The sequence below is a fragment of the Schistocerca cancellata genome, chromosome 8 (assembly GCF_023864275.1).
Source record: "Schistocerca cancellata isolate TAMUIC-IGC-003103 chromosome 8, iqSchCanc2.1, whole genome shotgun sequence".
In the NCBI taxonomy this organism is placed as follows: domain Eukaryota; kingdom Metazoa; phylum Arthropoda; class Insecta; order Orthoptera; family Acrididae; genus Schistocerca; species Schistocerca cancellata.
The window spans coordinates 207,763,175-207,789,520 of NC_064633.1; the positions used below are offsets into that span (position 1 = coordinate 207,763,175).

Sequence of the window (26,346 nt, forward strand, 5' to 3'; positions counted from 1 at the left end):
ACTGCATGGATAACTGAAAACAAGTATAATCCAAAATACACATGTTTTTACTAGAAATTACTATCATTGTATGTAAAACAACATGCTACTTCTTCCACTTGAAAGCCCTGTGCTTCACTTATATATTACATGCCAAAAATTGATAACTTGTTTATAAAATTATACTTGAAAACACACTGTATTTTGTACCACTTGCTTTCAGTTCACTTCTGGGTAACAATTGTTCAGTTTTTTATGTTTCCCTCTTTCTTTAAAATCTGGAGCTTATGGGTTTCTACCTCACCCCACCCTACCACTGCCGCCACTCCGCAAATATGCTTTTAGTACTATGCTTGACAACAATTTTTGGTTATAGCTGAATCAAACTGTTGCATTCTAGAAGCTACTGTCTCTCAGACAATGTTAAGTATTGTACAACTCCAACTGCGTTTTGTCCTGTCCTGCCATACATTTCCATGAAGGCCTTGTAAATTGGAGTTGTTTGTGTCTTGTAGATGGCTATGTTACAAAGAAAAGAATGTAAGTGTTCTCTGCTACGACTGCATTAGGTCTGTCCATATAGAAAGCAACAGAAGACCCCTAAAAGAAAAGTCTCTTTTTAAAACAAGAAAACTGGAAAAAAGCTGCAGAAAAGTTATAAATATGGAAGAATAGTCTTTTTCATCAAGAGTATGTCACAGTTATTTAGCAACATGAAAATAGCATACCTTTGAATGACCAATTGGGCAACATATGCTGGTTGACCAGGGGAAAGCAAGAACCATTTTATTAGTAATTCTTAGTTCGTTCAGGTTCCCGTATAGAACAGAAAATGCACTGAGAGTTCATGAAACAGTCATTGGAAACCTCCTGTCAATTCTTGATGATAGAATTGCTGCCCCTGGGTCCCGGGATCCTGGGTTTGATTCTCGGCTGAGTTGGAGATTTTCTGTGCTCGGGGACTGTTATCATCATCATCATCATCATCATTTGTGACAGTGGCTAGACTGGACTGCAAAAAAAGAAAAAAATTGGACTGTGTAAAAACTGGGAACTTGAGCATGGACAATCTTAATGCCAATTTGAAATGCTGTGAATTATTAAGACTGGTATAAACTATGCTCTATTCGAAGGCAGCTTATTGATGAATGTGTTAGGGTTAAAAAACTATTTGAGGAATTTATTTGCCTTATCATTTTGATTATGGCAGTCCCAATATCATCAGCATCCTTTGAGAGCTCATTCAGCACTTCGTGATGACTTGAAATGACATATTAAAGACCCATTCATTTACTACTCTTTCAGGTTCATCAAGACAGGATTGGGAAATTGATTTCACAGATGTAGTGAAAGAAATTGTTCTCCAGACTGTGGAAAGACATTTGAGCATTTTATGTAAAACCTTGGAGCCTAAAAAGAAACCAAATAAATGCCTTCTTCTTTTTGAAAGAAATTGTGATTTTCTTTTTCCATTAAGATGCAGTGCACAGTGTTTCTAAGATAGTATATAATAGTAATAATAGATTTATCAATGGCTGATTGCATTGCAGTTTACACTAAATCTTTACCACTGATCATAAGTAATCTCGGAGAAAAATATAACTGATGTCTTCCCTGCTCCATGATATCTTTTTCAAAATTAAAATAATAAACTTGTTTCCAAAAAGCATGGGGACATACTTACAAATTGTTTCTCTTTGTACAACAAGAAAATGTTGACTGCCTTACACCTTCCTATACTGTAGATATATGTATTAGCATAACAGTTGTGTTGAAAGATATATGTCTAATCCATATTAGATCAAATCAGTGAGTAGACATGCTTCCCCATACTCTCTCCACCCCACCCTCTTCCAACAATCATTGAAAAGGTTTGTTCCATACATTTATGGGCATTCAGCTGCTTCTTCTAATATTTCGGCTGAATACTGTCCAACCATCTTCAGAGTGAGCTGAGGTGACTAACGCTCCAGTATTTGCTCCACCCTTTTAAACCCGAGGACCGAACCACTGCATAAGCAGCCTACACATAAATGCCCCCCCCCCCACACACACACACACTAAAAAACAAGTAGTTGTTTCACAACTGCTGTAACACTTTCTTTGTGGGTATAGGGCTTCAGATAATTCTGTACAAACACAGAAAAATTTTCTGAATTGCTGTTATATTGTCTGGTTGTATCCTTTCACTGAGTGTCACACAATTGTCAGATCTAAGACACCACATGATGAATTTGAAACTTTCATGTTCGTTGCGAAAGAAATTTTTTCAATACCGTCGCCATCAGATCCCCACAGATCCCGTAAGAAGAAGAGACCTATTAAGGCCTTCAGTTTAAGAACATCGGTATACAAATTTGTATGCAGAATTATAATGAACAAATTGTTGCCATCTGTTAAGCAATTTCAGCATTCCGAAGGCTTGCTCGCTGCTTCCACCATATCAGTAGCTCCAGGTAACTTTCAAGTAATAATATGGTGTAACTTTATTCCATTTTGTCCCTTGATCCATCCAATATAGTAATGGCCATTTTCCTCGCTATCTGCAGTGTTGTCTTCCTGTAATTTTAAATCTTCCAACTGGACTTCAACTTCGTCACGATAAATGTGCACACTTTGTCTTCAAAATTATCTTCAACTTCATTATTATGCCCCTCAAATATCTTTTCCTTTACTTCAAATTGTTTTGGGTCGAGGAGATTGTACGCCTTACTGTAGATTGTAAAAATCAAGTATATGCTCCTAAAATAATAAAACTTGTGAAATAGTGGAACCAGCCACAGTGTATCAATTTTATATTCTATATTGAGATGATAAGAATAAACACTCTGAAGATTCCAAAAGAAAATAATGCTTTTTACATTCTAAAGTAGCTTTATACTACTTACAAAGCTATGTTGACAACAGTATAGGTGTACCATTGAAATAAAACTTGTGTGGATGCAGTGTATTGAATGAAGCAATTGGCTCATATGTCAACAACAGAACAGTCACTCCGATAATGAAGCACGTAGCAATGAAAGACATTTGGAAAAGTGAAGCTACTAATGAAAAGGCATAACTGCTGCCAATTGTTGACAAATAATTGACAGAAAATTCCAATGTGTTTCAATTTCTTCAGCCATGGTGAAAAGAAAGGTAATATTGAATTGTAAAGTAGTAATTTAAAACATCAATATGATGTCAAAATTCGGACTGAAGTCATGGTTGGCACTCATACCTTACTGCTACTTGATGGCAGACAGTTTGTATAGGGGGTTTTGCACCATATTGACATTTTCTTGTCGCACATCAGTCACTTGTCTTGCATTGTTGGTGTGAGGCACATTTTAATTAAGTTTTTTCTCATGCCTCTTTACATTCTGTTAATTCATACTCCAGAACCATCAAGAATTTTCTGTGTAATGCTGTCAGGATAGAGGGAGAGTTCAGCGAATTCAGATAGGTGGAAAAGGGATACTGAAGTGAAGTGCACAGTAAGTGCTGGAATAAGATAATGAATGAAATGGTCTTAAATGAAAATAGTAAATACCAGAAAGCATGGTTTAGTAAAGGAAATAATTTTTGGTATTGTACATATTGTTGCTAGCATGAGAATGAGTCAATGATAAAGTCATTTTTCTAAAAACAGACAAAATTGAGCTGTAATAGCTGCTGCAGAGCAAATTAAACTCAGATGACAGTTTCTGTCTCACGTTGAAAACGTTTAAACAGTTAACAGCTGAAACATTGGCCAAGGAAATAATGGTGACAAGGCTGTGCTCTTGAAGCTATTCATACATGCAATCTACAGGAAAAACTCGAATAATTGGTTACTTTAACAATATCTTCATGCCGTGGATGTGTACGTTTGGAGGACTGCATGCATTTTCAAAGAGCTGCCTGTGTCTATCTACTTAATATTTCTTCCCTTTTTAAAACTGTTAATTTCTTAAACTAATTTCACTCTAATATCACTTTCTTTTTTTTAGAAAATTCATAATGACAATATGTTTACAGCTGTTGTTTTCCAGTCACAACTTGTGCTGTCAATTTCCATAACTTAAATACTCGTATCTTTACAGGCCCCAGGAGAAACTATAAAGCTTGCATCTTGTGTGAGGAGGATGTCTGAATCCATAGAAAAGCGCTTCTGTTTTGACATTACACCAGAAGACAGGTAAGGTAGCAGTAAGTTATTATCTGTCAGTTTCTGCCACACTAAAAATAGTTCTTCTTTTCTTCCTCTTCCTCTTCTTCCTCCTCCTCCTGGAATGTTTCTGCTTATGAAGGTTATTTACAGAGCCTCTTACAAACATCTCTCTGTCTCCCACAGTCTATCCTTTTGCATCTCCTCCATTGCAGTCCTCTTCAGTTCACATCATCCTTCACCTGGTCTCTCCATCTTATTTGCTATCTTCCACTTGGTATTTGTCTGGATTCTGTCCATTCTAGGGCTCTTCTCAGAAATCTTTTTGGTCCCACTCTTTTCATGTGGCCAAAGCGTTTAAGCCTAGTACTTTTTATAGTTTCTTTTAGGTGCTTGATCTGCAGGGTGTTTCGTAGTATTTTACCGATGATCCCTCGTAGAAAACGCATCTCTGTTGCTTGTATTCTGCATGGATATTTCTTTGCCAAAGTCCAATAGTTTGATCTATAGGTCCAAATCTGAAGATAATATGGCATTGCTTGGGCAGGTATTTTCCAATTTATAATTATGTTTGATACATAACAGAAAATTGTTTGAAACTTTATTATTATCTCCAAAATTTCATCATTGATGTTTCCTTTCTTGGGCAATTTACTTTCTAGATGCTTGAAAATATCTCCTTCTTTAATAATTTTCCCTCAGCAAGTTACATCCCTATTTTTTTCATTTTACCTGCTGATTTTCATTACTTCACTTATAGCTAAGCTTCTTCCTATGCCTGCTTCACCAATTAATCTCTACCAGATGTTTAGTTGTTCTTTCAGTTTCTGCCCATTTTCTTCCCAAGTCATCTGCATATGCTAGATTTCCATATCACCTGTTGTTGACCCTTGGCGAATTTTCCTTATGGTGTTATCTACGACTATATTAAAAAGCACTGGTGAGAGCACATTTCCTTGCCCTGTCAGTTACATACCATTCTAATTTTTTGCTGTCTATTATGACACAGTTGAGGTATTTTTTTGCAGTAAATTATAGTAGTTATTAATAAACTTACATGTAGTATCATATGCACAAGTGTCTTCATGAATGGATTTCAGAGACAATTTTTCTTTATTTTGTTTTACCGCAAAGAAAATTAATAAGGTGTCGTGATTGAAGTACCATGTTTTCTTGTCAACAAGGTTGTTTGTGTATCCTTCACTTTATGACAACTTGGACTCGGCTGGGGACACTTCCAGTGTGGTGTTTGGATGACAGTGGAGGAATGACAGCACATTACTCCTCAAAAACTGAAACCAGAGGAGCTGGTGATGTTGGATGCTGGGATCTGGGACAAAGTCAACATTCTAACTTATTCCAAAATTGTTCTGTCAGGTTCAGGTTGGGACTCTGGGCCGACCGTTCCATTTCATCTATGTTACTGTTCACGAATCATTGCATGGCAGATGCTGCTTTATGACTGGTCCACTTTCATGCTGACACAATCAGTCATCATCTCCAAACTGTACCTCTACTGTGTGCAGTACACAAAGCTGTAAAATGCATTCGTATCCTGCCACATTATTCAGTTAAGTGCAGTAATGGGACCACACCCAGCCACAAAAACAAATATCCCTGTACTGCAACACCACCTCCTCTGTACTTTACTGTTCACACTACACGTGATGGCAGATATTGTTCTCCAGGCATTCACCAAACCCAAACCCATCATCAGACTGCCACTGAGCATAGCATGATTCGTCACTCCAAATAACTCATTTCCAGTTGTTCACTGTCCAGTGTCATTGCTCTTTACATCACCTCAAGCATTGCTTAGCAACGGCTACAGGAATGTGTGGATAACAAGGAGCTGCTCGACCATTGAATCACACTCTTTTTAACTCACTATGCACATTGATTGTGCTGCTGAATTGCTGGAAGCACATTACAACTCGATTGTGATTCCTTCTGCTGATTTCATGTGCAGTGCTCTAGATTTCCTGTTCATCAATACATTAGTCCTTGCGAATCTCAGTTTTAACTGTCGTTGTTTCTTCACATTTCCACTGCATAATCACATGAACAACATTTGACTTGTGTGGCATTGGAAGAATACAAGTGTCCCTGGTGGGTTTGTTACTCATGTGATATCCTTTGCCAAGTTCCCTTGATCAACCCATTCTGCTGTCACTGCCTCCCTCCTGACAACACTGTCTTTCATACTGGTGGGATCACCTCTTGTGTTATGCAGTAATCAGTTCCTCATTATGTAGGCATATCTGGATACTTTTGACCAGAAAGTGTATGTGATAGAAATATGTATCCTAATGAAGAAGAAGCTGTTCTTGAATCAGTCTCAAACTATACTGTTACACCTTAACTGTTCTGCACAGAACAAGAAAGGGAACACCTCACTGTGAGACCTACACTCCTGGAAATTGAAATAAGAACACCGTGAATTCATTGTCCCAGGAAGGGGAAACTTTATTGACACATTCCTGGGGTCAGATACATCACATGATCACACTGACAGAACCACAGGCACATAGACACAGGCAACAGAGCATGCACAATGTCGGCACTAGTACAGTGTATATCCACCTTTCGCAGCAATGCAGGCTGCTATTCTCCCATGGAGACGATCGTAGAGATGCTGGATGTAGTCCTGTGGAACGGCTTGCCATGCCATTTCCACCTGGCGCCTCAGTTGGACCAGCGTTCGTGCTGGACGTGCAGACCGCGTGAGACGACGCTTCATCCAGTCCCAAACATGCTCAATGGGGGACAGATCTGGAGATCTTGCTGGCCAGGGTAGTTGACTTACACCTTCTAGAGCACGTTGGGTGGCACGGGATACATGCGGACGTGCATTGTCCTGTTGGAACAGCAAGTTCCCTTGCCGGTCTAGGAATGGTAGAACGATGGGTTCGATGACGGTTTGGATGTACCGTGCACTATTCAGTGTCCCCTCGACGATCACCAGTGGTGTACGGCCAGTGTAGGAGATCGCTCCCCACACCATGATGCCGGGTGTTGGCCCTGTGTGCCTCGGTCGTATGCAGTCCCGATTGTGGCGCTCACCTGCACGGCGCCAAACACGCATACGACCATCATTGGCACCAAGGCAGAAGCGACTCTCATCGCTGAAGACGACACGTCTCCATTCGTCCCTCCATTCACGCCTGTCGCGACACCACTGGAGGCGGGCTGCACGATGTTGGGGCGTGAGCGGAAGACGGCCTAACGGTGTGCGGGACCGTAGCCCAGCTTCATGGAGACGGTTGCGAATGGTCCTCGCCGATACCCCAGGAGCAACAGTGTCCCTAATTTGCTGGGAAGTGGCGGTGCGGTCCCCTACGGCACTGCGTAGGATCCTACGGTCTTGGCGTGCATCCGTGCATCGCTGCGGTCCGGTCCCAGGTCGACGGGCACGTGCACCTTCCGCCGACCACTGGCGACAACATCAATGTACTGTGGAGACCTCACGCCCCACGTGTTGAGCAATTCGGCGGTACGTCCACCCGGCCTCCCGCATGCCCACTCTATGCCCTCGCTCAAAGTCCGTCAACTGCACATACGGTTCACGTCCACGCTGTCGCGGCATGCTACCAGTGTTAAAGACTGCGATGGAGCTCCGTATGCCACGGCAAACTGGCTGACACTGACGGCGGTGGTGCACAAATGCTGTGCAGCTAGCGCCATTCGACGGCCAACACCGCTGTTCCTGGTGTGTCCGCTGTTCCGTGCGTGTGATCATTGCTTGTACAGATCTCTCGCAGTGTCCGGAGCAAGTATGGTGGGTCTGACACACCGGTGTCAATGTGTTCTTTTTTCCATTTCCAGGAGTGTATATTCAACTCGTCCTGCTCTGAACTGGAAAGGAAAAACTCACCTAAAACCTATATTCAGCTCAGGAACTGCAAGAGATTTGCTCCCAGCATACACATGAAATACACTACTGGCCATTAAAATTGCTGCACCAAGAAGAAATGCAGATGATAAACGGGTATTCATTGGACAAATATATTATAGTAGATCTGACATGTGATTACATTTTCACGCAATTTGGGTGCATAGATCCTGAGAAATCAGTACCCAGAACAACCACCTCTGGCCATAATAATGGCCTTGATATGCCTGGGCATTGAGTCAAACAGAGCTTGGATGATGTGTACAGGTACAGCTGCCCATGCAGCTTCTACATGATACCACAGTTCATCAAGAGCAGTGACTGGCACATTGTGACGAGCCAGTTACTCGGCCACCATTGACCAGACGTTTTCAATTGGTGAGAGATCTGGAGAATGTGCTGGCCAGGGCAGCAATCGAACATTTTCTGTATCCAGAAAGGCACGTACAGGACCTGCAACATGCGGTCGTGCATTATCCTGCTGAAATGTAGGGTTTCACAGGGGGATCGAATGAAGGGTAGAGCCACAGATCGTAACACATCCGAAATGTAACGTCCACTGTTCAAAGTGCTGTCAATGCGAACTAGAGGTGACCGCGATGTGTAACCAATGGCACCCCATACCATCACGCCGGGTGATACGCCGGTATGGCGATGACGAATACACGCTGCCAATGTGTGTCTACCGCGATGTCACCAAACACGGATGTGACCATCATGATGCTGTAACCAGAACCTGGATTCATCCGAAAAAATGATGTTTTGCCATTCGTGCACCCATGTTTTGCCATTCGTGCACCCATGTTCATCGTTGAGTCACGGGTAACTGCAGCCATGGTCTCCGAGCTGATAGTCCATGCTGCTGCAAACGTTGTCGAACTGTTCGTGCAGATGGTTGTTGTCTTGCAAATGTCCCCATCTGTTGACTCAGGGATAGAGTCATGGTTGCCTGATCTGTTACAGCCATGCGGATAAGATGCCTGTCATCTCGACTGATAGTGATACGAGGCCGTTGGGATCCAGCACGGTGTTCCGTATTACCCTTCTCAACCAACCGGTTCCATATTCTGCTAACAGTCATTGGATCTCGACCAACGCGAGCAGCAATGTCGCATTACGATAAACTGCAATTGTGGTAGGCTACAATCCGACCTTTATCAAAGTCGGAAACGTGATGATACGCATTTCTCCTCCTACACGAGTCATCACAACAATGTTTCACAAGGCAACGCCGGTCACCTGCTGTTTGTGTATGAGAAATCGGTTGGAAACTTTCCTCATCTCAGCATGTTGTAGGTGTCGCCACCGGTGCCAACCTTGTGTGAATGAATGCTCTGAAAAGCTAATAATTTGCATATCACAGCATCTTCTTCCTGTCGGTTAAATTTCGCGTCTGTTGCACGTCATCTTCATGGTGTAGCAATTTTAATGGCCAGTAGTGTATAAGCACATATGGATACCATGTTGACAGCGAAGCATGTAATGAAGAATTATTTAGGAATAAAGAGATGACTCCCCGAAAGGCAGAAGCATTGCGCCGTCGACAGGTACACGAACAAAAGGTACAGAGCTTTGCTTTGCTAGCTTTCGGAATGTAATTCTATTCTCAAGCAGAAACACACACACCTGTTTTTGCATGCCCACGTCATACCAGGTCGCCACCGTGCTGTTCAGAAAGTTATGAACTGGTGTGATTGTTGCTTGGTGGGAATGGGATAGGAATGGACTAGGATATTGTGGAGGTTGGGTGGGTGCCAGAACACCATTTTGGGAGGGGGTGGAAGTATCTTGGGTAGTATGTCCCTCATTTCGGGGCATGATGATAGATAATCAGAGCCCTGACGAAGGACGCGGTTCAGTTGATAGAGTCCCGGGTGGTATTGGGTGACAAGGGGAGTGCTTCTTTGTGGTTGGTTCTTGCGATGGATGTGGGGATATGGCACGGGGTGAGGGAGTTCTCATCACTGCAGATGCTTCTGCCATGGGTGACCAGGCTGTATGGGATGGATTTTTTGGTATGGAAGGGATGGCAGCTGTCCAAAATTGCAGATACTGTTGGTGAAGGTGGGTTTGATATGTGCTGCTGTGTGGATGGTGTCATCTGAGAAGAGGAGAATGACACCTAGGGTGTGGTGGGTGGAGGAGGACCAGGTGAAGTGGATGGGAGAGAAGGTGATGAGATTGTGGAGGAATGAGGAGAAGGTGTCCTGGCCTTGAGTCCAGATTATAAAGATGTCATCAATAAACGTGAACCAGACCATGGGTTTGGGGTTTTGGGAGGCTAAGAATGTGTCCTGTAGGTGGCCCATGAAGAGGTTGGCATAGGAGGGTGCCATGTGGGTGCCCATTGGGCCACGAATTTGTTTGTATACCTTCCCTTCAAGGTGAAGTAATTGTGGGTTAGGATGTAGTTAGTTAGATGTATGAAGAATGAAGTGGTGGGTTTGGAATCCGTAGAGCATTGGGAGAGATAGTGTTCAATCACAGCAAGGCCACAGGCATGTGGGGTGTTGGTGTATAAGGAGTTGGGACCCAGGAGGTAAGGGTGTGGGGATGTGAAGAGCCAGTCCAGGAAGTGGTTGGTATTTTTAATGTGCGGGGCTATTTTTTGGACAATTTTTATGAATCGTTTGTGTTGTGACTTCAACAACATGTTGCGGAAACCTGTTTAGAGAATTCAGTATACTAACTGCTGCAAGTCAGTATATTTGTTCCTAAATTAAATTTGTTTTAAATCATATATTCTGTGTCTAATTAGATGCCCTGTATACAAAATCAGTACTTATAAAAGAACAACCTATTCAGGGTAATTTTTTCCATTGTGCACAAATTCTAGGGACTGTTCAGTAAGAGGATACGGAACAAAAAACGTCTAATGAACTTATGTCCAGAAATGTATGGTTCTCATGCTAGAGACCATTTATTCAATCATACATTGTTACAGAGACTGCGGTTTAACACACAATGTACCAGGTAGCCACAGTTACAGTATGTGTTGAAAATAGTTTCCATGTGCCTCAGCGCATGTGTGTATGTGCTGTAGCATGTTCTCTCATACATTCACATATGCCAGTTTGCATACATGATATACGATACTTTTGAGATGGCCTTTTAACCAGAAATTGCATGGGTTGAGATATGATGAATTAGCAGCCCATGCAACTGGACACCCTCAACCGGTCCATCGACGAGGGAGGACACTATTGAGAAGTGTCTCGATGTTAATGGTGAAGTAGATTGGAGCACCATCATGTAGCAGCCACATAACCCTTCGAATCATCAGTGACAGTTCTTCCAGTAGGGGAAGCAAAGTCACCCACGAGAAACGCTGCTAGTTCCGGCCTGTTAGACAATGTGGAAGGAAGACTGGTCCCAAAATATGGTTGCCAATTATCCCGGACCACACATTCCGTATGCACCAGTGCTGATGATTCGCTGTCACCATATCATGGGCATTCTGCATGGTATCCCACAGATAACTGTTACGATAGTTGAAGATACCCTCCACATAGAGGTTACCTGGCCTGTGAATAGGATGGTCGACTCACATCCTGGAATCGTAGTTGCCTGATGAAGAAACCAGTGACAAAACTACTACTGATGTGGGAAGTATGTTGCTAGTAAACCCTGCACAGGCTGTAAGTGACAAGGGTAGTAACAATTGTCATGGAGAATGTTCCACATGGTTGTCTGGTTTAACCTGTACTGGTGGGTCAGCTGCCTGGTCGTGACATGGTGGTCACCTTCCACAGTGTTAATCACATATTCCTCCAAGTCTGCTGTCCAAACATTCCTGAAATGATCCTGTCACAGACAAATGGCAAAGCTCTGTTGCAAACATTGAATGCTGTGGTTGTGTTGGCGGGGATGGGTCTCCTGACGCATCCTTACTGCCAGACGCCCATTGACATTTGCCTTTCCATAAGTAAACACCATGTCGGTAAACTCTTTATTTGAATATGGAACCATTGTGTACAACGCTGTATCACAGCCACTACAAGGTGAGTCAGCAAGAGAATTGAATCAGACACAACATTACCTATTACTATGGCAGGAATTACCAATTACTATGGCAGGAAATGGCACTAGAGCAAGACATATGAGGAACAGTACCACCCTGTAGGAGTAAACCATGCCTTCTGTAACTGTGACTGTCTTGTACAGCATGTGTTACACCGCAGTCTGTAACAAAGTAAAATTCAATAAATGGTCTCTAGCATGGAAACCATGCATTTCCAGATATAATTTATTAGACCTGTTTTGTTCCGTATCGTCTCATTGGTCAATCCCTAGAAATTGTACATGGTGGAAAAAAATCACCCTGTATAAAGACCTCATGGTACTTTTATCCAAAAGTGTGCGTATTGCCCAGGAACATCCTTTTACAGTAACTTTCCAGGAATCAAAACAGCTTTACCTATCAAGTACAGTTTAAGTATACTTGATGGTGACAAACTAATTACACCGCTTTCTTATAACATGGGTTCACAGTTTCTTTTATTGAATGATGCCACCTTGCTTTCAGCTGTTAGAATTTAATTTCATGACTGCAATTTTGGCATTAAGCCATTTTCAAGCATAACATTTTGACATATAGCTTTACATTAAGCAAGCTAACATTGTAATTACATTATTAAATGAAAATGAGCGTATGGCATCGTTGGCCAGGAGGCCCCATTTGGGGAAGTTCGACTGCCAAGTGCAAGTTTTATTTCATTTGACGCCACATTGGGTGACTTGCGTGCCGGTGGTAGGGACGAAATGATGATCAGTACAACACAAGAACCAGTCCACGAGTGGAGAAATTCTCCAACCCGGCCAGGAATCGAACCCAGGCCCGCTTGGGTGGGAGGCGAGCACGTTACCGCCCAGTTAAGCAGGCGGAAATTACATCGTTATCTCTACCTAACTCAAAGTTATATGTCAAAATCTTATGCTTGAAAATGGCTTAATGCCAAAATTGCAATCATAAAATAAAATTCTAACAGTTGAAAAGAAGATGACATCATTTAAAAAGTAATTATACTCCATTGACAGATTACTTACCAGCACTTATTTATTTATGTGTTGTTAAAAATATCAGTTTTGTGAGTGATACGTACACTGCTGCCCATTAACCTTTTGCACTCTGTAATGCAGAAACAGGTCACCTCCGTGCGTTTGTATATAAATTGCCGCCACAGTTGCACAAGTCTTTTTGTGGAAACACTATGGCCACTGGCCAACAAGTAGGGTATACACTAACACAAAAAGTGCACTTTCATTTCATTGTATGTGCATCAGCATTACAGTACAAAACCTTTTACTGTGTGATAGTTCTTTGAACTCTTCATGGGGGACTGTTACCATCATTGCTTCACTTGAATTGTTTACAAATGAATCACTGTCATCATAAAAATGATTGTCACTACCATCATTCAGGTCACACTCATTTTAACATAGACATTCCTTCAAAAGCAGTACATCTCTGCCTCAGAAACAATTGTGTGTAAAGAACTACCCATTGTAAACAATGTAGTATAGAGGATATATGACTAAATGTGTAGGTGATTTGGAAATATGTAGGATGTGAAATTTAGTGAAGAGAACTGCTACCTCTTGTTGCAACAATTGCTCTAACCTGTTGGAGCATAGAGTTAAACTGAGCTTGAATGACAGATTAGGGGGAATGCCACTCCATGCTGCTTCAGCTCTCTGCCTGAGTTCATCAGTCTTAATACACTGGTATCCAAAATTCAGGCAACAAACCACTATTTCTCTGTCCTGTGTCTAATTCATACAAACTGTCAACAGATGTCCATATGACTGTGTTCTGCATGGAAGATAGCTTTCTGGTCAACGAACAACGATACCAATCATGACATCAGGGCACCCATCAAATAGGGTATTGTTTGCCAGAGAGTCCAAATTTACAAGTGCTGTCTACACAGTCACAGATGGTGCTGTATGACATAGTGAAGATGCCTACCAGACACTCTGCAGTGGAGGGACACAAAAAGAATGGAAGCAGGACAGTAGCAAACTGATGTGGCATGATGGCTTAACATGAATCGTTCAGTTGTTTTTCGGATGTGGTGACAGTTCATAGAAACCAGAACTGTATCCCGATGACCAGAGCGGGACTGATCATGTGTGACATCCGAAAGAGAGGACCATTATTTGGCTGTAAGGGGACGACGGTACTACCTTAGTATTGTACAGCATCTGGCATCTGACCTCGCAGCATCCACTGAACATGTTGTACAGAGGCAAACAGTGTACCTCCCCCCCTCTCCTCCTCAGCATGGCCTCCCAATGCTGCATGTAGCAGCTTTATCCTGTTCCCATCCACTTTCCTGCACACTCCCACCCAGGTGTTGATCATGCAAGTCCTATGAAATTCACTTTAATGACTGCTTCACAGCCTATGCCATCTGGATTCTTCCTACCAACACCAGCTCTTTTGAACTGTACAGGTGGGAAATCGCCCTGCTACATGTCCTGTGTTCCCATAACCACACTGACCTTGACATTCATTAGTCCCCCTCCCCCTCACCTGGAGATCACAGTGGTAATTTGTGTGTGTGTGTGTGTGTGTTGTTTTTTTGATAAATGACCGTCTGAAAGCTGAACTTTTTTGTCATTGTCTTTAATTGTACCTGTCTGCAACTTGATCCTCCTCTGTGTGGTGAGCATCAATCTATCCTTATGCACCATGCCCTTGATTTTCTGGATATGAGAATAACCCGTTTAAATCACATGTGTTCCTAGTCAAGGTCTCTTCAGTTGATTACCAACCACTTTTGAAATTGGAGAACGATTTGTAATGCAGCATTAAACCTAGAACATCATCTCCATAAACTTGTTTCAAAATTCCAAATGTTTCCGTAGATGGTTTCTCAATGTGAGTGCAAAATTCCAGTTTTGTTGTTGCTCAGGACTTTGGGTCAGCCATTTTAGAAATCATGATGAAATTTGTACCACCCTTCACTCAAATAACAATAACTTGGAAACAAAACCGGTATCAACAGTGTGATAGCTCAGAGGTTTGTGGTAGATACTTGATGCTACCATTGTGCCACTTGGATTTTTGGTTATGTAAATTTTTTAAAGAGTTATTTTGTGAAACAGATCTCACATTTAAGACTTCCATGAATTTTTATCAACAACTCTGTTGGTCATCACAATGTCAGTGAGTTTGTCAATGTTGTTAAAATGTTGCATTCTTTCAGAGAATGCTCCAGTTTGATGATGTGTATCAATAAGTATGCAAAAAATGTTTTTAAGATTTATCCCTCATATTGCACTAAAGCTTTTTATGTCCCAACTTCAAATTTGTTGCAGTGAGCAAGCCCTATCTGAAATCTAATAAGCCTGATGACACCATACACAGATTGATAGGATGGACTGAATCAACTAAAATAAAAGTTATGATTGCTAATTACTTCAGTAGCTAATTTCATACTGAATAATCTTTTCAGCAGAGAGCTGATGTTCCTAGTCAACATTTGTGGGGAGGATTACATTTGTCACTTAAAACAATGCAGCCATAATGTTATTGTATACAATGCACATCACAGATTTAATAGATAAAGAGGCTAAGAAATCAATAGTAAATGTTAACTACAGAACTACCAAGGAGTAAGTAGATCCAAGTACTGGATGTGCTCATCTTACACAGCTTCCAGAATCATACAGTAGTGATGACTTTCACATGCATTTTGATAGTGGTTTAAGTAATATAGTGTTGCACTAGTTGACAAACTCCCTATTGGCTTCTGTGTCGGGTTCTTCGGCCGATGTTCATCTGATGATTTTACTGACGTTTCGCCAGCATGAGTGACTGGCATTGTCAAAGCTTCACCCTCCATTGCCGGTGGTGAACAGTTGATGTCTGTTGGTCAGTTGTTGCACTATAGATGATTTGAACAAAGAAAAGTTAGGCTAGCTAGTACCAAAGCAAATATGATTACATGCCAGGTATTATGTCCTCATTTATAACCATGAAAATGTCCACCGTCACAGGGCAAAACATTCACCTACTGTAATGTAGAAAGTCGTAATGCCTTTTACAACAGTGAATTAATCTGGAGCGAGGCCTATCAAGCACATGAAATAACCAGGCCGTTGAACAGGTGTTATTGTGATTATATTAAGTGCTTTTGATCATTCCCAATGATAGAACGCTTTTGTTTGTATCAGAGGATGCAATTTTGTATCTGTGAATTCCAGACAAGAAGTTCCTCTTATAGACAATTTACTGAATCAGTCTGTAGTGTTTATGTTTAGGAAACTCTTAAAGTTTTATTTATCCCAAAACCAATTACTTTTGTTAATTGGTGAGACATGGAAATGGTTGAAATAATTTATGCTATCATTGCAGCTCAGTTGTTTATGTAATTTTGTACAGATGTGAAATAGGTATTTTTCATGCTTTGTTTCAGACCCGGTGCAGTATACACACTGCAGGCACTATCAGATGAGGACCGCAGATTGTGGATGGATGTCATGGATGGCAAGGAACCCGTAAGTCCCCAATCACTTGTTCCGGTATGTGCACTTATCTTTTAACACTTCATTTCGGTACTAAACTGTATTACAGTACTTGTAAGTTTTGTTTAAATAATGAATTTAGCATGATAGCTGTTTCAGTATGAGAATGTATTTTTATAACTGCATGTTCACATATTTATAAATGTGTTAGTGACAAATGCATAAAAATAACAGTTACTTTTAATAGTTTCACTCTATAAGCATTCTTCTTTATTTAGTTACTGATACACATATTTCAGTTGCTTCAGTTACAAGAGCTGTTCATTTAACTGACTTTTTAACTTTCTTGGTGCTGTTGGTATATTTCTATAACTTAGCTCTTATAGTTAGCTGTTTGGCTCAGGGTGATACTTCATGCTATGTTATATGTGTAGAAAATTGTTAGTATTGTATAGAGATTCATATGTGAAAATAACTTTCTTTTATTTGCTTCTTTAACATCTTGCATTCCATAATCTCATTACTGAAATACGATATGTAATCTCTGAGAAAGTGGTCATATGTGCCAACCATTGAAGCAGTACACAGTCATTTATTTAAATTCATCATAAAATTATACTGTTTTATTGTGTTAAAGGTGTGTCAGATGTTAAGATCAGATGGCTCTGAATCTGTTGCAATATGACATCAGTGTCATGATAAGTGACTGGCTCTTTTGGGAAAGGAATAAATAGTTTTTGGGTAGTGTTACCTCATTGCTTTCAAGATGTTGTTTATGCTATATGTTTTACTTCGTGGTTTTCTTCATCCCTGCCTCCATCCTTCATTTTCAACAACACATATCACTGGATGACAGTACAGAGGGACATGAGGTTAGATACTTCTGTTGTAGCTGTTAAAGTCAACATTTCATTTGAAACTCCTACTTTTCCTTAGTTGTCTCCTCACATTAGGTGAACATGTCCCAATTCTCACATTAAGGAAAAATGATTGACCACAAGGATTCTTTGTGTGACAATAAGATATGCTAATGGAGGTGACTCTGCTCTGTCCATAGATGTCATTCTGCTTGTAGACTGACAGAATTTAATGTGTGTCATTAAGGCTTACTGACAGATCAAAATAAATCTGCATTTCCAATATTTTGAAGAAGATAGTATTTGTAAGACACAAAAGTAGGCATTTAAGAGGACTGTTACAATCATTTTATTGTTACCATAAAGGAGTTCCATGTTTCCATGCTATCATACATGCCTTTCACAAAAGAAAAATCTTCAATTTTATCATTATAGTGGTTCTTAAAAACAACAATTTAGTCTCATTTAGTGAGTTCATCGTCCATAATGGCTTCTATTGAAGCCAATTACAAGCAAATCTTTCTTGTGCGCGTATCGTCTTGTAGCGCTACTTTTCGAATTGTTAGAGCTCATCTTGTGACTGATAGATGAACAGATGTCTGTTAAAAATTGCAATACAGCAATTCTTTTGGTATTACACAGTAAATAATCTTTCAACAAATTTATTTAAAAATAGTCATTTACGAAAGGACAATGAAAGCATTTACCTCAATACCAACAAACGGCTTTTCTTTGTAAATCCAAATCTTTTGTGTACAATATAATAATCAAATGTTTCAGATAATATACTCTTATCTTCAGTTAGTATGATTTCAAACAAGGTAAAAATAATGCTGCTGCTGTTCCTGACATTGATACTCCAGAATTAACAACATTGGACAGTAAGCATGTTGTGTCTTTTGCGTTATGTGAGCTTATTAAATTAATCGTGAACAAAAACAGAACCTTAATGCAGAATTAACTAAAAACATAGAAAGTGAAGCAGCAAGACTATTTGGCCATTTCCAGATGAAACTACTGTGAACAGCATAAGTGTAATATGTGAAATGGGAATTGACAATTGCACACTCTCTCGACTAAGGATGGCACACTATGGCTTCTTCTTGTTTTATTCATTTTATTGCATGTTATTGTAGATACTCTTGTCATGCAGATGACTTTTTAATTTAAAGAAAAGAAGTTGAAAGAAAAACGTGCCATTACTTCTGTACTACGTAGAAGACATTGTTGTAAATACCTGTAGTTACATCACATGGCTTTACATTAAAACCAACTTCAAGTGTGACACAGTACTACTGGGATACCAGAGCCAAATAAGACATTGAATTCTCAAGATACAACCTGTCAAAAACCACAGGTCTCACACAGGAATGTGTGTAATTTTTTTGTAAACTATTACAATCTGATTGTCCTGTGTTCTTTGACATTCAAAGTCAGGATTTAACAATCAATAGCTAGAAAAGCCAATTTTGTAGCTCATTATTCATTAAATAATGATGACATTACAGTGCAGTAACATTAACAATAATCAAAAAACAACTCCAGCTGCAACATCACCTAATTAGAAATTACCAGATTAGAAATTTGTCAGAGCCAGTGGCACCAGTTGAAGACATCAAGTCTGTGATGATCAGAGCTGTTTTGCTTTCAGCCAACACCACCTGACATCAGCCCTAACCTGTGTCAAACCCATTTCTGTCAAATAAACTGCTCTTGCTACTGGAATTCGTTCGTCGTCATTGTTAAGATATCACAGTTGAGCATTGGCTCTCACTCCAAACATAGTAAAAATGATTAATAATGTGCCTAAAGAGGCAAAGAATGTCAAAAAGGAAGACTACAGATAAGCCTTACATTGTCTGTTGCTCATACTAAATTTAACAAGACATGTAAGTCCTGCAGGGTAGCATCCTTGGCATGACCTTTCATGTCTTTCTGCTAACAATAAAACATTTATAGTAGTAAGATATTTCCAGCACCTTTTATTTCTTAATTATTTTACTTCTTTCTTCTCCTTCTGGTCATGCCGTTCATTCCTTTCAGCTGCATTTTATGCTGGGGAGAGTAGAATGCCAAGTAGACAACAGATATTTGAATTCTCCTTCCAAAATGTGTACTGTCCGGAAATTAAGCATTGATTTTGTTCAAATGATGATAATAATAATAATAATAATAATAATAATAATAATAATAATAATAATAATTATTATTATTATTATTATTATTTGTAATGTAATATGTTTATTGCATGTTACATTCAACATAGCACCATTCACATCCTGATACAGCTCCCATCTGGTGGCTGCGGCTGTGGCATGAAAGACATTCTGGAACATTTGTGGTGTTATAGCTGTAGCAGCTTGTCTAATTTGGTGTCGGAGCTCCACTAGTGAGTTGATATGGTGTCCCTTAATAAATCCCCAGAGGAAGAAGTCAATGGGTGTGAGGTTGGGATCAGATTAAGAGTCCTGTGTACCCAGTCAATCTTCCAGGAAACGCTTCATTCAAAGATATTTGCACATTTATGGCATGTTGGCCTGGTTCCTGTCGAGGTGGGAGTAAACATATGCATTCATTCATCCCGCACAAGCTGTGGTAAAAGAAACCTTGTAGCATATCAAGCTACTTTGTCTTGTTCATGCAATTTTTGGTGAAGAAGAATGGGCCATAGTTTTTGTTAATGGATGCTACTATCCACACATTAACTTCTGTGGAGTCTGTCTGGAATTCCAGGTGCTCCACTGGTGGTGTGTCATGTGCAGTTATGTTGGTTAACCCTTCCACAAGTGTGAAATGTTGCCTTGTCGCTGAATAGAATCTGCTTGAGGATGTTACAATTTGAATCTGTTTCAAACAAATCCTAGCACATGCCCATGTGCTCTCCCAGATTGTCATCGTGTAACTGGGGAAGAATCTGCAGATTGAACACTGTTTTTTTCAGTGCGTGTTCTAATACTTTGTCTCATGGAGTGTGGGTGTCCAGTTCCACCTACGATTGTTTTGTGGAACTTGGACATGCGTTCAGTGCATGTTCTAATGTTTTCAACTTGGTCAGCAGAGTTTGGTGGGTGGCCTTGTCTGGGCTCATTCTTAAGTGTACTAGTGCACTAAACTCGTTCACTAATCAGTGAATTGTCTTACCAGTTTGTCCAGGTTTATGAAATTGGCGATCAAATCTCATCCAAATTTCACCATGTGGTAACCTCTGCAACCACCAAGTCACAGTGGCTATCCTCTCCTGCACAGTTGACATCTCACTTGTTCTGGTATCTGTAACTACAGAACACAAGCTTAGGAGTGCCGTGAAGCCAACCCACTGTTTTCAGCAACAACTGCAACTTTTATATCTGCAGTGCACTGGTATATACACCTTACCCCCTCCACCAATGTTTGCTACAAAATTGATATTTAATTTCTGGACACCCTTTCCATGTAATCTGTCGCCGTGAGAAAATCTGAGAGATTATGACAGATTCTTTGGTTATCAGTTCATTGTCAGTTTGATGAGGTTCTTGGGCATTGTGTATATTGAAAAAATTACTCCAAATCAATCCTTCCAAATTTCTGAACGTTTTCAGATACGTCAATATAAGAACCTGAGATGCAGACAGCTCCTGCATATTACTGCTCTACATCTACTTGTATGCAGTCTGCCACTGAAGAATCATACTAGTGATAGGCATTTTGAGGACTGTCTCTTTGAAAAGTCGAGTCAGTATAAGAGGATCGCGGACAGCTAACAGCGCTGTTGCCAGCTTCCAGCTGCAGGAGAAAATGATAGTCATCTGCATAGCCCCACTGTAGAGATGTTTACAAAATAGTATTACGTTATTGGTTTAGGTACGTGCACGAAGCTGCAGTGCCCAGCCAACTGCTGCTGTCAAGGTTCTGCTTAACACCAGCTTGAATGTAGTCTTTGTACTTGCCTCTGAGGAGAGATTTTAATGCAATAAAGCTGACTTTTAGGTTGGTGGTATGAGCCCTAGTGGTGAAGGATTTGAGATTTGGCCAGCAAATCTCCAAGCTCTGTTCCAGTGTCTCCTGGAAAAACATCACGTTTTACCTTGGGAAGGGGAGGGAGGGCATTATTTTATTTCTCATGCTGTTGTTCATATGCTATTATCATTACTTGCAGTAGTATTTTTAGTCATTTTCTTCAATCATTGTGCTATCTACATTGATAACATTTAGTAATATGCAATTTTTTCTGTGGATGTATTCTTGAAACCAATTTATAAGGGTTTCTCATTGTTGTTGCTGTGGTAGAATTTGGAACTGCTAGACAGTAGTCAATAATTCTGAACTGATCACAGTATGCCCAGTTAACTTTTTTTCTCCTCTGTTGTTTCGCATATAATGAAAGCAATATAGGCTAAAATCTGTGCTATTTTCAAAACTCTTCAGGTGATACACAAAGAAATTTCTCACTGAAGCACATTTATATTTCATAAAATATTACAGCAAAATTGATACTAATCATTACTTTTCATCCTTGCTGCAATGAAATAATGAAGACATCTATTCCCCCCCCCCCCCCCTCTCTCTCTCTCTCTTTCTCTCTGTCTCTCTCTATCTCTATCTCTCTTCATGTATTGCTTAGTGTGTTCCTGTTAGTTTCGGGAATGGTTGATCAAAAAATCTTTACCTCTGAACATCACATTTCTTAATTAAATATTAAATTTACTAAAACTCAGCAAATACACTGTGAATGTGAAGCATAACACATTGAAAAATCTTATTACACTTTTAAGATTTTGTATATTGACCTTGTGTTATCTGAATTTGCAAAATTTTACACATTGCAATTACAACACATTTCATGCCAATGCATGTGTAGACTGTCCCGTGTATCTTGACATTTTCATATCAAACAGTAACAAGTGTTTATTTAGGTGGTGGCTGCCTAACCTTTTAAATGGTAGTGTCTTTCTATTCACTCTTTCCATGTTAGTGTTTCATAGTTGCAGCATGCTTGAGCTTGCATGATGTAGCAAAGAGTTTCTCCTTATACAAATGAATAGTTTGACTCATTAAAATTTTTGTTGGGTTTCAGACATATTCAGTACCTGGTAAATCATCAAAATCTGAAGAAACATCTCTAGATGAAACAGGGTTTAGATTTGTCAGCAAGTGTATTGAAGTTCTGGAGAAAAGAGGTCAGTAAGACACAGTGGATGATTTTTATGAGGTTTCTGCCATTATTTCAATTGTAGACCATAAAAAATTATTCATTGTTGAAATATTAAGGCACATAAATTTGAACCTGAACATTAATATAATTTAAGAGCAAAGATAACAATGAATAGTAGAGGCATGGAGTCACCTCAACTGTTTCATTAGTTATTACCTTTGTTGCTAAGATATTTACATTATATCACGTGTTTCCATTACCACTTTCAACATAAAATTCCTATTTCTCCATGAAAATAAAAAAAAAAATTATATATGATTCTTGTATTAGAGATTTTCTTGTGTATTTAGTACATTTTTGAAGAAATGTAACTTTAGAATACCACAAGACTACATTCCATTAACATATAAATCTCGAAATTTATGTTAAATACCAGAAAATATTACTGCATGGTACAGCTTTTTAGGAGTCAGTATGTTGCTTACACTCAGTTGAGAGATCTCAAGATCAATGAAAACACACTGTATTATGGTAACACCATGCAGTGAAATTGCATTAGAATTATACAGAAACATGTAACATTATTGACATTCCCATACAGGACCATTCATTGTGTCTGTACAGGCAGCTTCTGTAGTGGTTCTGACTCCGTGTTGTGTTCATTTAGCACACAATAATCAAGTCACAGAGAAGCAATGTGTCACAGTGAACACATTTGGGTTTCATTACACGTGGCCCGATCATTGGTAGATTAAGAAACTGGTACAAAAAATACAAAGTGTCTGGGAGTTGAATGTCACCTGCAGATCATTTTGTAGCTGTAGAGAAGGTTCCAGGAGAAAATAAACATTCAGTGGTAGTATGTGTACCAAGTGGGGCAACCTGTCCAGGCATTGTTATCCTACCTTTTATACCTGAAAATGTCCAAGCAGTGTCTGAGTCTTACATCTTCAATCAGCATGTATATCATTAGTTTTGAGAGGTTACTCTTTATGCACTTGAGACCTACTACATTCATTTTTCTTGCACAGAGGCACTGCCCAGTTTGGGCAAATGAAATGTATTTTCCCATATGACAGCTCAGGAACAGTGATGAAGTTGCTGTTTGTGAATAAGTTACAGTTTAGTCTGGAGAATGATTCTTGCCCTCTGTTCATGTCATATTCCCCTTAGACACATCACAATTCTGCTAGTATTGTGGAAAGGGGCTGATGTGGTGACATAGGGATGCTCTTTTGTGTTAGCATCATATTGCAAGCACATATTCTGCTGCATATGATTCCTGAGTGTTCTGTTTGTGGTGGCTGAAGCCTGTAGATATGATTTTGTGCATCCTTTTCATGATGCTAGATTCAATCTGATTTACGATAATGTTTGAACATGCAGGCCTGGATTAGTGAGTGAGTATCTACAACATTTAGAGTCAGGTGCCATGGTGTACCAAATTTCTTATTGGGACTGCAATCAGATTTGACTGTGCATGTAACTTCTAAGATGAAGGTCTGTTGTCCTAAATCTGTCAGAACTAACAGTTGCTGGAATCCAGGAGTTTGTCCAGCAGTAGGAGGTGTTACCTAAGGCCAAGCTGGATGATCTGTCATCTTCTGTCAATATCCCAGTCTCGAGTCATTGTTTTTTTATATCTGATGGATGGCCTAGTGCAATGTGTCCATTTGTGGCTCTGTACATTGGGAACCATGTGGCTATAACTGTCATCATATTTCATAAACTGTTAAGATGTAGAAACAAGATATTTTGCAAATGATAGCAAGCAAAGAGGCACATAAGTTGTATGGCAAATACTCAAAACTTTTTTATCCTCTGAGATATGGAAGTAACTTGGCCCCAGCAGAGTGAGAGTTCAGCAGAACACATCGGTAGCATTTCAGGAAAACACAGGAGCCTCATTTAAACACATTCTCAGCACCTGGGGAGCGATTGAGTGTGACAAGTTAACTTCTTCACAGCAGTCAGAGGGTTAATATCTGGCTTCTCAGTTTCTATAAAAATTATTCTCATATTTAAAATATTTAAGACGTGAGATGGACTTTTACCCAGCGGCTGCCAAAATAGGGACAGCTGGATAAGGGATGACACTCATACAAATGGTATTTAAATTGGTGATGTAAATATTTTATGAAATCTTCATAGGCTGACCTAATATTTAATAAAAAGAGCAGAGAACAGCTCCACATGTATGTGAGTGCTGGATATCGAAAGCAGTAACAAAATTTAAAGAAAACTGTTTTTGAGGTCAATAATATAATATCCTTATTATTATGCTCCACATCTGGAGTGAAAATCTTGGAAAGTTTTGGCATTCATTCTCGATGCACAGGTGACATTTAATGCCCAATAAATTATTTAGAAAGTTGTTAAATGGCCCTTTGAATATCTTCAAATTATATTTATGCTTTTTGTACACTTAAAAAAGAATATTTCTCATAAACATACTGCAAATTGACAACCTGTTTCACCAGACATGTTTCACTTTGATTAGCAAAGTATGCTCAGAGTTTGTGCTATAAATATTATAACTACATAATAATTTTGTTCTGTAGATTATTATAGACAGAAGACATAGTTTATCTAGTGAATTACATATTTTACATAATTGTGTTGTGGGATTTTAGTTAATTTTCAACTTCTTATGACAAGCTAGAGTTAAATTTGCACTGCGTACATTCAGGAGTTTTGTTTCGTCAAAGTGGTCGTCAGAAAACTAGAAGAAATTGTACCTGTGCTGTACGCTGAGTAAATTCAGTTCTAGTGTATCTTGATAATGAAAGGAAAAACCAGTTGTAATCTGAACATGGAAAAAGAAGCCAAACAGTGTAGCAAATTTTTAAAATATGTCATCTATTAGCAATATTGTTTTTAAATATATAGTTAACACGAGAAAAGAATCTATTATGAGCTGGTAATGTTAGCAGTGTGATCACTGAGGTTACTTTATTAACAGAAGTGAAATTTATCTGCCAAAATAATTTTTTTCTGTTTGCAGTAGGCTTGTAGTAGTAATAATAATAATAATAATAATAATAATAATAGCTGCTGAGAAAGATGAACACCAAAACAGAGTAACTGATGCATTTATTACTTAATATCTTTTAGGTTTGGAGGAAACAGGTCTGTACCGTATGGTGGGCCTCAACTCGAAGGTAACGAAATTATTGCAGATGTGCTTAGACAAGAGAAAACCTGAAAGACTACAGGCACTGGATGATGAATCTGAATGGGAGAGTAAAACTATCACTAGTGCTCTCAAGACTTATCTTCGCAACCTACCAGAACCATTGATGACATTCCGTCACCATAACGCTTTTGTTGCTGCTGCGAGTAAGTGATACTTAATTATCTTAACAGTTTTTTTTTACTGGAATTATGCTCTGAAAGAAAGAAGAAATGGAATTAAATTTTATGATTTGATTAATACTGATCACATTGTATGAATAAAATATCAGAATCGCGTTTGCTAGAAATTACTTCTACATAATACCAAATCAATTTGTGGGGTTGATTTTATAGACAAAAATGTATGAACACATCATGGTTGCTCATATAGACCAAAAAATTAAACTCTGGGAGGGCGTAAGAAAAGAAAGCATGAGTGTTTATGAAGGTGTAAAACTCTTAGCAAAGAAGAAAGGGGGATAATAAAAGAAAAAGTTTTGTGAGACATAAGTTATTTGTGATCTAAATTATGATAGAGAAGTTAGTGCTGCCAAATTAAATTAAGCTTTTTCAAAAAACAACTTATTACCATCTGCTATGCTTCTGTCTCAAACTATGTGCCCCTTAGATGTCTGCAGTACAACTCATTGCAGAAAATCTGTAATGTATTAAGAAATGTTGTCAAAGCAGTCAAGAGTCTTTAATTTTTTTT

At 39.4% G+C, this 26,346-nt stretch overlaps 1 protein-coding gene across 3 annotated transcripts in view; it reads left to right on the forward strand.

Moving 5' to 3' along the window:
- LOC126094738 (rho GTPase-activating protein Graf-like) overlaps positions 1-26,346 on the forward strand; it is a 573,129-nt gene that overhangs the window by 504,902 nt on the left and 41,881 nt on the right. For 2 of the 3 annotated variants that reach the window (XR_007521868.1, XM_049909287.1), the window contains exons 10-13: positions 4,044-4,138; positions 16,424-16,529; positions 22,383-22,485; positions 25,575-25,799. Coding sequence is in view for 2 of the 3 variants with exons in the window: in XM_049909287.1 (XP_049765244.1) it covers positions 4,044-4,138; positions 16,424-16,529; positions 22,383-22,485; positions 25,575-25,799 (529 nt within the window). In the remaining variant the exon portion in view is untranslated. The remainder of the gene's footprint in view (positions 1-4,043; positions 4,139-16,423; positions 16,530-22,382; positions 22,486-25,574; positions 25,800-26,346) is intronic. The other variant, XM_049909288.1, reaches the window with a different exon arrangement.